This window comes from Petaurus breviceps, unplaced genomic scaffold (assembly GCF_028583685.1).
Source record: "Petaurus breviceps papuanus isolate PSGF00001 unplaced genomic scaffold, PetGlider_PUasm1.0 208, whole genome shotgun sequence".
NCBI classification, from domain to species: Eukaryota; Metazoa; Chordata; class Mammalia; order Diprotodontia; family Petauridae; genus Petaurus; species Petaurus breviceps.
In genome coordinates this window covers 23,252,447-23,265,920 of record NW_027185852.1, presented here as the reverse complement: position 1 = coordinate 23,265,920, position 13,474 = coordinate 23,252,447, and the positions used below count along the sequence as shown (strand labels likewise).

The 13,474-nt window shown below is 43.9% G+C and overlaps 1 protein-coding gene across 2 annotated transcripts in view; it reads right to left on the bottom strand.

The window, feature by feature from the left end:
• SLC1A7 (solute carrier family 1 member 7) overlaps positions 1 to 13,474 on the bottom strand; it is an 84,867-nt gene that overhangs the window by 8,011 nt on the left and 63,382 nt on the right. For both annotated transcript variants that reach the window (XM_069093316.1, XM_069093318.1), the window contains exons 4-6: positions 9,089 to 9,131; positions 6,825 to 7,050; positions 345 to 444 (exon numbers count right to left, since the gene is read on the bottom strand). In XM_069093316.1, the coding sequence (XP_068949417.1) occupies positions 345 to 444; positions 6,825 to 7,050; positions 9,089 to 9,131 (369 nt within the window). The remainder of the gene's footprint in view (positions 1 to 344; positions 445 to 6,824; positions 7,051 to 9,088; positions 9,132 to 13,474) is intronic.

The following is a 13,474-nucleotide window of genomic DNA, read 5'->3' as shown; positions in this document are numbered from 1 at the left end:
GATGATGGTGGTGATAATGGTGATGAAGGTGATGGACAGTGATGATGGTGATGAAGGTGATGGACAGTGATGATGGTGATGAAGGTGATGGTGGTGAGGCTATCTCGCTTAACTCCATGTCCTGTGCTCTGTCCACTTTGCCATGTTTCTGTTCCTGACATTCATTCAAAGTGTGACTCTGGACAGAGCCCTTTTTCTCTCTGAACCAGTTTAAGATGGCGATGATAATCCCTGCACTCCTTCCGTTAGATGGTTATTGTAAGGAAAGTATTTTTCAGACTGTAAAGTGACCTAGGGAGGTGAACTCTATTGAGAATGCGTGACCCCAGTGCCTGCACACTCACCACACAGCCACAGCCACAATCTTCATAACAGACTCATTTAGGCACTGGCAGAAGCTGACCAGGGGAGCTCCACTGTCTCCCATGCGTCCCAGCATGATCCCTGCAGTGGACACAGGCATCCATGAATGTAGCAATATGACACACATGCAAACACTAATAATAATCATTTTAGCTGGCATTGGATTAATGAGTTTTAAACCTCTTGGGGCAGCCCATCCCTTTCTGGAACAGTTCTCCTTATTAGAATGTTATCCTCAATATCAAGTCTAAATGTCCCTCTCTATAATTTTCCCCCAAAGCTCCTGGTTCTGTCCTCTAAGGCCAACCAGAATGAAGCTAATCTCTCTTCCACATGACATCCCTTCACTTTTTAAAAGACTGATAGCTTGTCTCCTCTTCCTACCACTGGTGACTTCTCTTTTTCAAAATGAAAATTCAGATACCACCAACAACATGAACTCTGATCTTCTCATCACCCTTGATTTTCTCTAACTTAGTAATGTCCCTTCTAAACTGAGGTGCTCAGAATTGAGCTCAATACTCCACATGGGGTCTGACTGCCTTGGAGGTCAGTGAGATCATCACCCTCCTTGTCTTGGACAGCTGGCTCCTGTACCGGCTGCACCTTTCACCCATGTTTCAATCTCTCTAGAAACCCACATCTGAAGGGCCCCCTCACTCACATCTCTATCCCCTGTACCAACTCACTGGAACCACAGCATTACTTCTCTGTTCATCGGCCATGATCCATATAGGCAAGTTTCCTGAGTATGATGGCTGATTACCAAGTCAATAGATGACAAACATTTATTAAATGCTTACTATGCACCAGGTCTTGCCCTCTTCCTTTAAAGGACAACTTTGAGTTCTATGAATTATCTTCTTTTTTGGGGGGGAGAGTATGTAAATTAAGATTTTTTATTAATTTCTTCTGCTTTTTACATCACCTTATTTCCAAATCTATCCCTCCCTCCTCTTCCATCTAGAAAACCATGCCTTGTAATAAAGAATAAAAAGGGAAGAAGGGTTGAAGCAGCTTCAGCAAAATGGATCAATGATTCAATCAAGTCTCACTGCATGTGCAATGATCCACATACACAATCTCCCACCTCTTCAGAGACAGGAGGGAAGTATATATTGCTTTCTTTTTTCAGGGCCAAGTCTAATCATTGTGATTACACAGTGCTTAGCTTGGGCTTTGTGGTTCTTTCCATTTATATTGTTGCAATCACTGGGTATATTGTTTTTCCTGGTTTTCTCTATTTCACTTTTCATCAGTTCAAAAATCTTCCCACTCTTCTCTTCATGGTCATTGTTTCTTACAGAGAGTTAATTTCCGTTACTTTCACATTCCACGGTCTGATTAGACATTCCCAAATTTGTGACCACTGCTTTTGTGTCCATTCTTTGCTACTACAGAAAGTGCTGCTATAAATATTGTGGCCTATGTGAGGGCTTTGCTTTTTGTCGTTGACCTCCTTGGGATCTATGTCAGGCTGCAGAATCTCTGGTTCAAAGGTTGTGGGTGTTTTGATCACACTCTTCATAGCGTGATTTTCACCTTGCTTTTTGCAGTTGGACCAATTCATAGATCCTCTAACAGTATTAGTGTGTCTGTCTTTCCAAAACCCCTCCCATGGTAATTGTTCCCCACTTTCGTCCTCTTCGCCAATTATCTGAGTGTGAGGTAAATTTCAGGGTTGTTTTGATTTATATTTCTCTTTATATTTTATATTTCTCTTAATAGTAATTTGGAGAAATCTTTCTTTTCTCCTTTTGAAAACTATTCATATCCTTCGTCCATTTACTTATTCATTCTTGTCCTTTTATTTTCATTTGTATTGATCTCCTATATACCTTGGCAATCAGGTTCTTATCAGAGGTATTTGGGCAAAGACATTCCCAGGGACACTTCTCTTGTTATCTGAGTAGTGTTGATTTTGTCCATGCAAAAGTTTTTTAATTTCATGAAATCAAAACTATTTTTCTTTCGTGAAAATGTCCCTTTATCTTTTTTTCAAGTCAAGGATTCTCCAAGCAATAGCTATGAAAGGACCTTAATGTGATTACCTTTTTTTTTAGTGTGATCTTTAATAGTCAGATAACATGTCAATTTTGTGTTTATTGTGGTATATGGTGTAGGATGTTGGTTTAAATTTGATGTCTGCCAAACTGCTTTTTGGTTTTCTCAGCAGTTGTTGTCAAATAGAGAGCTCTTCTCCTAGTAATTAATATTCTCAGGTTTACTGAGCGCTGAGTTATTGAAGTCAGTTATTTATGATTCTTTCTTGTTCAGTCTGTTCAACTCATCTGCTTTTCTGGTGTTTTGGGATTTTGTTAAAACTAGTGCGGGAAAGTGTTGATGATGACTGCTTTATTGTATGATCTGATGTCTGGAAGTGCTATTTCTCCTTCATTTTTGCTTTTTAAATTATTGAGAACCCAGGATCCTAGACCTTTTATTTTGTTATTATCTTGTCGAGTTTTAGAAAGTATCTCTTTGGTAAGTTTAATATAGCACTACATCTATAAACTAGTTGAAGTATTATCATTCTTATTGCATCAGCACGTCCAGCCATCATTACTGACTATCCTTCCAATTATTTAAGTTGTTCTTTGTTTCTCTAAAGAGTTTCCTTGGTAGAGTGATTCCTAGATACTTTATGCATCCTGTAGTTATTTTCACTGGGACTTCCTTCCTATTGGTTTTTTCTAGATTTTCCGATTTATATATAGAAATGCTATTAATTGTTTGGGTTTATTTTGTACCTTGAAATTTTAATGAAGCACTTACTCATTCCAATTAATTTTTTATTGATTTTCTGGGGTTTTAAAAATACACTATCATGTCATCAGCCAGTAAGATTATATTTGTCTATGTTTATACCTTTAATTTCCCTTATTTCATTGTTATTGTTAGAATTTTTAGAATTATGTCAAATACAATGGGGGAAATGGACATGCTTGCTTTACTACTGTTTCTACTGGGAAAGTCTAGTGTATCCTCACTGCAGATAGTACTGGATTTGGGGTTTAGATGTTTATTTTTTATCGTATCAAAATGACTCCTCTATTTCTCTGCCTTGCTGGGTTTTTAGCATACATGAGTCTATACTTTGTCAAAGACTTTCTCTGCACCTATTGATATAATTATGAATCCTTTTCAAGTCATTTGGGCCATATCAATTGCATCCCAGCATAAAAGTGGGTGCCTACTCCTACCCCAATTAGTCACTGAAGGCCCAAACATCTATTGAACCAACCAACCAATCAAAAGTAAAGGAGGCATGCATAAGTTCTTAATTAATTTGAAAGAATCATAAGGGCTTTGGGTCATTGGATTAAAAACAAATTATGTCACAAGGAAATATCGTATGATTGGTTTAATAGAAATAGTAATATCTTGTAGGGCTATGGAAAAAACAGAAAGTAAGTTCAGAATCACACATTCTAGTAACAATCCAATTGGGTATTTGTTGAATCTAATGGTAAAGACTTCTAAGAGAAAGTTGCCCTTTTGGGGGGATGGTGTTGAAGAGAGAATTTCATCTTTTTCTCTCCTTGACCCTCCCTGCACTGACCAGGTGAACTCAGAAGATCTGACTTCCCATCAGCATCAGTAAGTATTTTCATGCAGCAGTGGCTAATGGCAGCATCTGCCTCAGGAACTGAGAGAAATGCCAAAGAAAAACTTAACACACCAAGGAAAGATAGCTTTAGGACTCCCCAAGGGCATTGATCTTTGGAGCCCAGGAAAGAGTGATACCTAAAGGGAGTTTCATGAAGACTCCACAAAGGGAGAAAAGAACTCCTAGTAACCAGGAACCCTGAGTTTATGCTTTGGCTACATGTGCCCTCTAAGCTTGAGCCCATTCTCCCCAGGACCATTTTATCTCACAAGCTTCACTCCTATTCATCCAGATCTGTATGTTTGGGCTGTTCCCCCAGTTCTCTTCAGCTCTGCTTTCCTCTTCTGTCTACCCCCACCCCTCATCCCCAACTTTGAATATCAGCTCCTCACATACTTGTGTGATAGTAATGGCAATTAAAGATTCCCCTGTATTGGCTTGGTTTTCAAATTGATTGTGTTAAAACCCAGAGTTTGTTAATCCCACCTGTGGGATGGGCTTGTTGATGTGAAAAGAAAGTCCTGAACTGGGAGGAGCTGGTGATGTAGATTTGGAGAGACACTAGAGAGAGGCGGAAGATCTTTTTGGAAACAGCACCTTGTGGGGAGAGAGAGGGGCTAAGAGAATTGCTGGTGGCCGCTTTGAATTGCCCTGGACTTTTGAGACCTGCCCCCTGAGCTGCCAAGGACTGAGGAGACATGGCTGTTTTGCTGGTACTTTGTCTGTCTGTTTTGATGTTATCTTGCCAGATTTGTCCACTGGTGAAAGACTGTCCTGTTGAAGAAGTCCTGGAACCTGGCATTTGGTTAAGAAGGCCTGAGACTGTCCTGCAGACAGAGAGTGAATACTGTCCACTGGTGAGAGACAGTGCTGTTGTTGCAGGGGTCTGGAGACTGTCCTGCAGACAGAGTGAATACTGTCCACTGGTGAAGGACAGTGCTGTTGTTGCAGGGGTCTGGGAGCCTTTCTGTTGGTTCAGAAGCCCTGAAGAAGGATTTTCTTGTTGTATGTTTACAGAAATCCTGGGAGAGGGCTTTGCTAATGTGTTCAGGGGTTCTAGGACTGTTCTACAGACAGAGGATAAATTCATGAAGGGACTGGCAATGTATCTTATGGCCTTGCTAAGCCTTGTCTCTCCAGGAACTAAGATTGCTGAGAACTTGCCTCGTGTCAAGATGAAGAAAAGACCTCCATTTGGGTATTAAGTGCTGTGTTTAAACTTGATGTAACTCTGGGGTAGATTCAATTGTGATGCAGGGGTGGGGAACTTTTGACCTTTTTGTGTTCTGTGGTTGAACAAATGAATGTAGTTTACTTATGTTTGGAAACTAATCTCCATTTGAGAAGAGGGGCTTTGTGGTGGACTTAATTAAGGTATAGCCTGGGGTGGAGAAGTATTTGGAACAGGGACTTTGTAATTGATTGAATGATTGGAAAATCCTGGGGTGGGGTAGTACTTGGAGATTATTTAATCACGCTTAGTAAATGCTGTATTTTGAATGATGTCATGTTTTGATCTTCTCTGTTCTGGGTTTGTCACTGAATAAAATAGAGAGCACCTATGCTGGTATTTTGAACCTGGGAAGTTGCCTTTCCTTGGCATTACATTACAACTTGTTTTCATTCTATATATAGCTGTAGTATGCCTAGCACACAACAGTTGCTTAAAATGCTTGCTGATTGACTGGTTGATCCAGCCCCATCCCACTCTCCTTTTTAAATTCAAATTCGAGGGCAGGCTAAATTAACATCATCAGCAACAAGGTGATGGAGGTTAACTCAGTGAAACCCGGACTTGCCGAGGACACATCTCAATGACAGAAGGAAGTCCTCCTCTGTCTTAAGTTGGTGTGTAAGAAGGTCACATATGAGGGAATTCTGCCATCCTTCCTTAAGGAGGTGAAAGGGATTTTTTTTAAATTAAATTTTATTTTGCTTTCCTATTTTTCCATTAACAAGCAGTTACATATCGCTTCCCAACTGGACAAAAACCAGTAAACAATAACAAATAATATGTATGGTCAAGCAAAACAAATTTCTTCATTGACCCAATGATATTTGCCTCATTTTGCACCCTGAACTTACCACCTCTCTGTCAGAAGGTGGGTAAGTGTGTTTCATCAGCAATCCTTTGGAATCTTCTTTGATCATTGCATCAATCGGGGATTTTAGGTCTTTTTTGAAAAAACATTTTAGGTCTTTCCAATTTATTTTCTTTTATGTTATTCTCACCATTCTGTAAATTGCCCTCCTGGTTCTGCTCACTTAATTTTGCATCAGTTCATATAAGTCTTCCCATGTTTTTCTGAAACCATCCCCTTAATCATTTCTTACAGCACAATAGAATTTCATCACATTCATATACCATGACTTGTTTATCTTTTCTCCAACTGATGAGCATGCCCTCAGTTTCCAATTCTTTACCATAAATGTTTTTGTACCTACGTGTGTGTTCTATTTTTGTTTTATCTGAGAGGGACACCTGGATTTTCTTAAGAATATCCTCCTGCCTCTACACAGAGAATGTAAGCACTGGGTGGGACCCCAGAACATAGACTGTCAGAGCAAAGAATGTTAGAACAGAAAATATTAGAACTGGGAAGGCCATCATCAAGGATCTAGTCCAATCCCTTCCTTCTACAGATGGGGAAACTGAGGCTTATGGAAGAGAAGTGATTCTCTCAAGGTCGTACTGTGAATTGGACCCAGTGCAGATTGTCTTTCTCCTAGCCAGGTGCACTTATGGTTGATCCAGGGTAGCTGGGTTCGTTTTCTCCCTCCCCTGATCACGTCTCCAAGAGATAAAGACCCCAGGGAAAGGTGACCTTGAACCCAAGTGGTGGGCACCTACCCATGGTCGCTGAGAAGATGACGATCCCCAGCACATTCATGCCATCGCTGGTGCCCGGCTCTGACTTGTACACCACCTCGGGGGGAGGTGTGAGGTCCAGGGCAAAGTTCTGTACCTGGGAGCCATTCTCTTCCTGGACCCCGTAGATGAGGATCCGCTGAGGGGTAGTAGCTTCTGATGCCATGGCCTTGTTGGACTTGACCATCGGGGTGGTCTTGGTGCGGTACTGTCGGATGACATCCCCGTCCCCGCCGTGTCCCAGGAGAGCAGTCAGGGTAGAAGCAAGGGGAAGGTCAGAGAATTGTTAGCTGTAGTACTATGCATACAGTAGGTAATTAATGAATGTTTATGTCATTGAATGATTATTGCTCTGTATAGTTATTATAATAATGCTAAATGTTATTACTTAATAATAATAATAATAAAGAGGCAGCATGGAATGTTGGATAGAGAGCTAGGTGCCTTTGACACCTTCTGGCTGTGTGACCTGGGCAAGTCACTTGACTTGTCAGTGGTCCAGACAACTCCCTAAGCCTGAAAGCTGCAAGGCAGGTGCTGATTTGAATTGGTAAGGGGGAGTTTCCTCAATGAGAGTTTTCTATACCAATAAATCATGGGTTGGGCTAAAAAAAGGATATGATCATTATTAATCACAATATGTGTCTATTATTAGATAATTAAAACATATTAGACTTAGCATAGTGTAGTAGATAGAGAGCTGACCTTAGAGGCAGGAAGACCTGATTCAAATCCTACCTCAGCTGTTTACTAGCTGTGTGACCCTGGGCAAGTCTCTTAACCTCTCTGTGCTTCAGTTTCTTTATCTCTAAAATAAGGGGGTTGGATAGGGGCGGCCAGGTGGCTCAGCGAGTAAGAGTTCCAGCTCCAGTGTTGGGACGACCTGGAGATCGAATCCTGGGCTCAGACACTCAGCACCACACCCAGAAACACCTGGCCGTGTAACCTTGAGCAAGTTACTTAACCCCGATTGCTTAAAATAAATAAATAAATAAATAAAATGAGGGGGTTGGACTCAGTGGCCGCTAATTTCCCTTCCAGTTCTAAATTAATGATTAATGTAGACTTTTAAATCAATATTTAATGATATTAATTAATAATGAGAGTGACACATTAATGAATATAATTACTTATTATACTTAGCCCCTCATGTTTCCTCATCCCTGCTCTCATTTGTCCTTTTCAATTGCTCTGTTGGTTTCAACATGATGTAAATCATTATTCTCACTAGAGAAGCAAGGAAATGGAATCCCAGAGAAGGGAAGTGACTTTCCCAGGGTCACACCACATCCCCCAAAAGGGATCATCCACCCTCTGCTGGAACACTTCCAGTGAGGGGGAGCTTGAGACCAAATGGGAAGCTTGTTCTGGTTTTGGACATCTCAGATTCTTAGGATGCTCTGGGTTTTCCTGATCAGAGATTTCCCCCCGTAACTCCCCTGCCTTGCTTCTCTGTTCTCCCCACCCCGTTCCTCCCTCTGAGCCAGTCTGTTTCCTGTTCTCTTTGATAGCCATTTGGATATAGAGGACAGCTATCTTCTGTTCTCCACCTTATTCATCTCCAGTTCCTTTTTGATCCTCATCATTCCAAGGTCCTGCTCACTCACCTTTGGAGGGGCCCCAGGTCATCAGTGTCCCTCCAAAAGCCTGGGGAGTAGAACTGCAGACACCCCCTGGATGTGAACTGACCAGGGGGAGGGTGACAAGACTGGCTTTTCCCTTGTTGTAGACGTTGGACAACCCAAGATTTTACTATCTTTACTAGCTGCTCGAGTCACACTTTCCAATATGGTTCAGTTTAATTCGACAAACATTTGTTAAATGTCTAGTATTTTCCAGGCTCTGTCCTAAGCGCCGGGGACGTGAAGATAAAAACAAAATACTTTTGATGGATATTGAATCTGAGGTCCATGAAGAACCACAACTGTATCGGAAAAACCAGCTCAGGAAGCAGAACATAGAGCCTTGATCAGATGGAATTCTTTGGTTGGGAGTGAGTGAGTAAGGAAGGAGAAAGTCTGGAGCCTTGGGCCTTGGATAATCAAGTGACCACACCAGGGTGCCATGAACATTTCATGGTGGGGGGGATGCACAACGGGAAAGGGTCACATGAAGGGAGAAGTATGGGCATTATGTGCAAATGTTGCTCGCTCCCCAGTCTGGTCACATTTGGTCCTGTGACATTGTCCTTCTGGGTTACCTTCCTCATATCCCATGCCATCCCATCCCAGCACTAATCCACTCACCTGTTTGAAGGTGGCTTCCACTAGGTTTGCTGGAAACATATTCCTGGAAGGAGAAGGAAAGGAAAGGAGGTCAGCCAGGGAAGATGTTAGGCTCAGACCTTAGCCCCAGAACCACATGCCCACCCAGACACTGAAGACCTCCACTGGACTGTAAGCTCTTGAGGACAGGAACCTATCTCATGGGCTCTTAGATGACAGGTTTCGATCTGGGAGGGACTCAGGTGGCCATCTAACCTAACTCTCACTTTAGGCCAGAGAAGTGTGCGTCCCCCAAGGTCACGTAGGTGGTAAGTGGCACTCCGTCCACACATCTGCCTGGTGACTCTCCTCTTGCCTCAAGCCTTCCCTGATGCTCCCAGCTCAGAAGGACCTTTCCACAGGTCAGTGCTCCTGGGTCATTCTGATCAGGTCTCTCTTTTGTCCCTGTGTCTTGTGGGCAACTTATGAGTATCTAGGTCAGATTCCCTCCCATCCCCCAACACAATGTAGACTCCTTGGAGGCTGCGGTGGCATTAGTAGGCTTTTGATTTATGCTTGTTGAACTGAAATGAGTTGATGGTGAAGAGTTATACCCATGTAAGGTAGTCAGGAAGATCCGAGTTCGTATACTAAGCCAGTCATGAAGCCATTGGTTGCCTCAGTTTCCCTATCTGTAAAATGCAGATAATAATAGCACCCACTTCCTTGTGCTGTAAGAATGTGATGAAATCACACAAAGTGCTTTGCAAGCCTGAATTTTATACAAAAGGTGACTATCCTCCTCATTATTAACATATATTGGAAAAAGTCCATGTTCAGTACTAACATTTTACTGGTTCTGCTGGGAGTTACACAGCATTACTTGCCCTAGTAAGGGAAATAAGTGACAATGTGGTGCCAGCATGGATTCTAATGGAATAAATGCTGGTCCCAGGAGAGCTGTCCAAATGTACAGTGAAAGGGGGTAGGGGGAGAGGGATGGAAGGAGTGGGAGAGGGAGAGAGGCACAGAGAGAAGGAGAAGGAGAAGGAGGAGGAGGAAGAGGAAGCAAGGGAAGTGAAAAGCCCTGTGAGCCACATCCTGCCAGGATCAGGGCACTTGGACGTGTCCATTCTCCTCTTGCTGAGGCCGCCTACTGGCTGCTGATGCAGTGTTGGGATATTTCCTGGCCCTGGCTTGTGGGATCAGTGAAGGCCAGGTTCTTCCAGACCCAAGCAAACCTCGAGCAGGGTCCAGTGGCTATCCAAGAACAGTGATTTCCAGATCCTGAACATGCCTCATTGCTATGGTGATAGAGAAGTTGTTATCCCAACCCTTCCAGCTTCTGTTCCCTAGTTTGACCTCTGGGCTGGGCTTGGGACCTGCTCTTATCCTCCCTCAGGATGGGGGAGGTGAAGCAGTGGGCCTGGGGCCACAAGGGCTTGGCTGGGCTTACCCAGGATGTATTAGTATTTCTTTTTCACATCCCAAGTTGACTATTTTAAGTAAAGTGTTTTTGTTTTCCTAAAGGTGTGATGTCATATCATTAATATTAAAACTGCCCAGTCTTCCTGAGGGTAGAATGGAGGCTGGGAATGGGGACTGAGCCAAGGTAGACCATATGGAGCCTGCCCTCCAAGAGGGCTCTTAGAAGTAGAAGGAAAACAGTGGGGAGGGGAGGGTGAAGATGGCCCCTCTCTGGCCTGTTCAGAGGCTTAGAGCATCAGATGGAGATTTAGAGCTGGAAAGGCCCACCAAGTCCACTCCCACCCACTTTTCAGTTGAGAACACCTAGGGTCAGAGAGATAAAATGATTTGCCTAGGGTCACAAATCAACCGATAAATATTTATTAAACCCCTATACTGTGCTAAGCTAATAAGCATCCCAGGCAGGATTGGAACTCAGGTTTTTCTGACCCCAAGTCCAACGCTCTATCCACAGCTTCACACTGGAAAACATTATTATTTGGAAAGGCCCCAGGGGTCAGGCTCATTTTATATGGCTCATGAGTTTATATGGCTCATGAGTTCAGGGCCTTGTCTCCAGTCGCACAGCTGGTTCAGAGATGGGTCTAGAACCTGGTACCTACTCCAAGATACCAGAGCCTTGCCTGGAACTCTCAGGCACCAGAAGCCAGTGTGCCAGCTTGTGCCAGCTCATGCCTGCTTCTTATCAGAGTGGGGATGGCTGAGAAGTGCCATTTTGGGCACTTCAAATCCTGAATTTCCAGGCCAGCCAGGGCCCAGGTGAGGGTTCAGGCATCCCCCTCTCACAAGCAGGGCTTCCCAAACAAAGACAGCCTTGTCTAGCTCACATAGCTGGAAGGGGTGGGCCAGTCCTCGTGGAAAGATTGCCGGCTGCCAGGACAGGACTCCCACCTTGCCTCCAGAGAGATGTGTTCATTACGTGCAGGTTTCAGAAGGTGAGTCATGAGCAAGACACTCCCAGACAGCTCTCAGGAACATTCTCTGCTCCTGGTGCCAATTGCTAAGGCTCTCTCTTGGCAAGCCTGGCTGCCCCTTGCACAAAGAAACTGCTCATGGAGGTAGGGAGGTGTCCTCACAACCAAAGCCTGCAGACCACCCAGCGACACAGCAAAGTGTTCTTAGTGAAGAACATTGTAGACTTCCCATCTTTTGTCCTGCTTAGAGCTTTGGAGTGTTGTACTTTGCTCTGGATGTCACATTTTAGGGAGGTTAGTGACCATCTGGAGAGCATCCCCAGGACAGAGGAGAGATTGGAGACCGGGCCATGGGCTGAAGGAGTCTGTCCTATCTTGGGAACTGCACAGAGTTCAGAGAATTCTGGAATCTCGGACTTGCAATGGGCCTCAGCAGGCAAAGCCTGAACAAGAATGCCCTCTTCCATGTCCCTGGTGAATGACAGCCCAGCCTCTGCTTGATAAACCTACTACTTCCAAGAGAAAACCATTTTCTCCCCTAGAGAACAAATACCTACATCAAATCAAACCTGCCTGTCTACAGTCCTCCCCTCCCTCCCATCCCTAAGTCCTAAGTCAGCCCTCTGGGTTCCTTCCATTTGCCAACCTTGCAGATGCTTAGAGATGTCTATCACACCCTCCACCCCTTCCCCAGCATTCCCTGTTCTTACAACTGATTCTTATATGGCTCCATCCTGCTTGTCTTCCTTGGCATGGTCTCCAGCTTATCGATGTCGTTACTAAAATGGGGTGCCCAAGACAATACTCCACATGGGCTCTGACCAGAACACAGTTCAGAAGGATGGCTAATTCCTAGAACTGCCCTCCCTTTAATGACGTCAGAGATCCCAATAGCTGCTCCATTGCATGGCTGACACAGTATGGCCCACTAAGCCCCCTTTCCTGGATGTTCCTGTCAAACCATGCCTCCCCCACTCCTGCAGTGGTACCATTGATTTCTGAGCTCTGATATAAGGCTTTTTGTTTATCTTAAATTTCAGAAAATGAAAGACAAAGATTGGCACCAATACTCTAGCTCATGAGAATGTTTTTGGGGCTGACTCTGTCATCCAGTGTGTTAACAATCCATTCTAGCTTTGTCTGCCATCTGCAAATTTGGCAAGCCTGCCATCTTTGTCTTTATCCAGGTCACTAAGTAAAACATTAACCAGCACAGGTCCAAACATAGACCCCCAGGACATCCCATTGGAAACCTCTTTCCATGCTGGCGTTGGACTGTTGGCACCTACTCCTTGGGTTTGGCCATCTGGCCAGGTACAAATCTATCCAATTATATTCTCATTGAGACTTCCTTTCTCCAGCTTCTCTGCAGGAATAATGTGAGACTCTTTAATGCTGTGCTGAAACCTAGGCATGCCATGTTGGCAACATTCCTTTGAGTAATTCATTTAACAATCCTGTCAAAGGAAACAAGATTACTGTGGTGTGACCTGTCCTTGGTGAAGCCAGGAAGGCACTTGGTAACCACTGCTTTCTTTTCTAGCTGTTCACCAACTATTTCATGAGTGATCCTTTTGAGAATTCTACCTGGAGCCCAGGCCAAGCTCACTAACCTAGAGTTTTGGAGGCTTCCTTCACTTTTTTGGAAGCTGGTACTCTTCAGTCCAGTGGTGCTTCCTGTTTCCTTTCAAGATCCCTGACAGCAGCTTGGGCTCTGATGGGCCAGCTTTTCCAGGCCTGAGGGTGTCATTCACCTGGGCCAGATGGCTTGCCATCATCCACGGGGCTCCCTTCCTGACTCCTTATTTATCTTGGGCACCAATGCCCAGCCAGTCATTTTTGTCCTGTCTTTCTCCTTGTCAGAAAAGTAAGAAGCACACTAAGGTCTGAGCATCTACCCCATCTATCCCAGGTCAAGGTTTCAGCTCTTCCTTAAACCTCCTCTTTCTCCCAATCTAGTTGAAAATGCCAAATACCCCCCCCCTTCTTTTTGGTCCTTAGCTTCACTCTCCAAATGGGTTTCCCT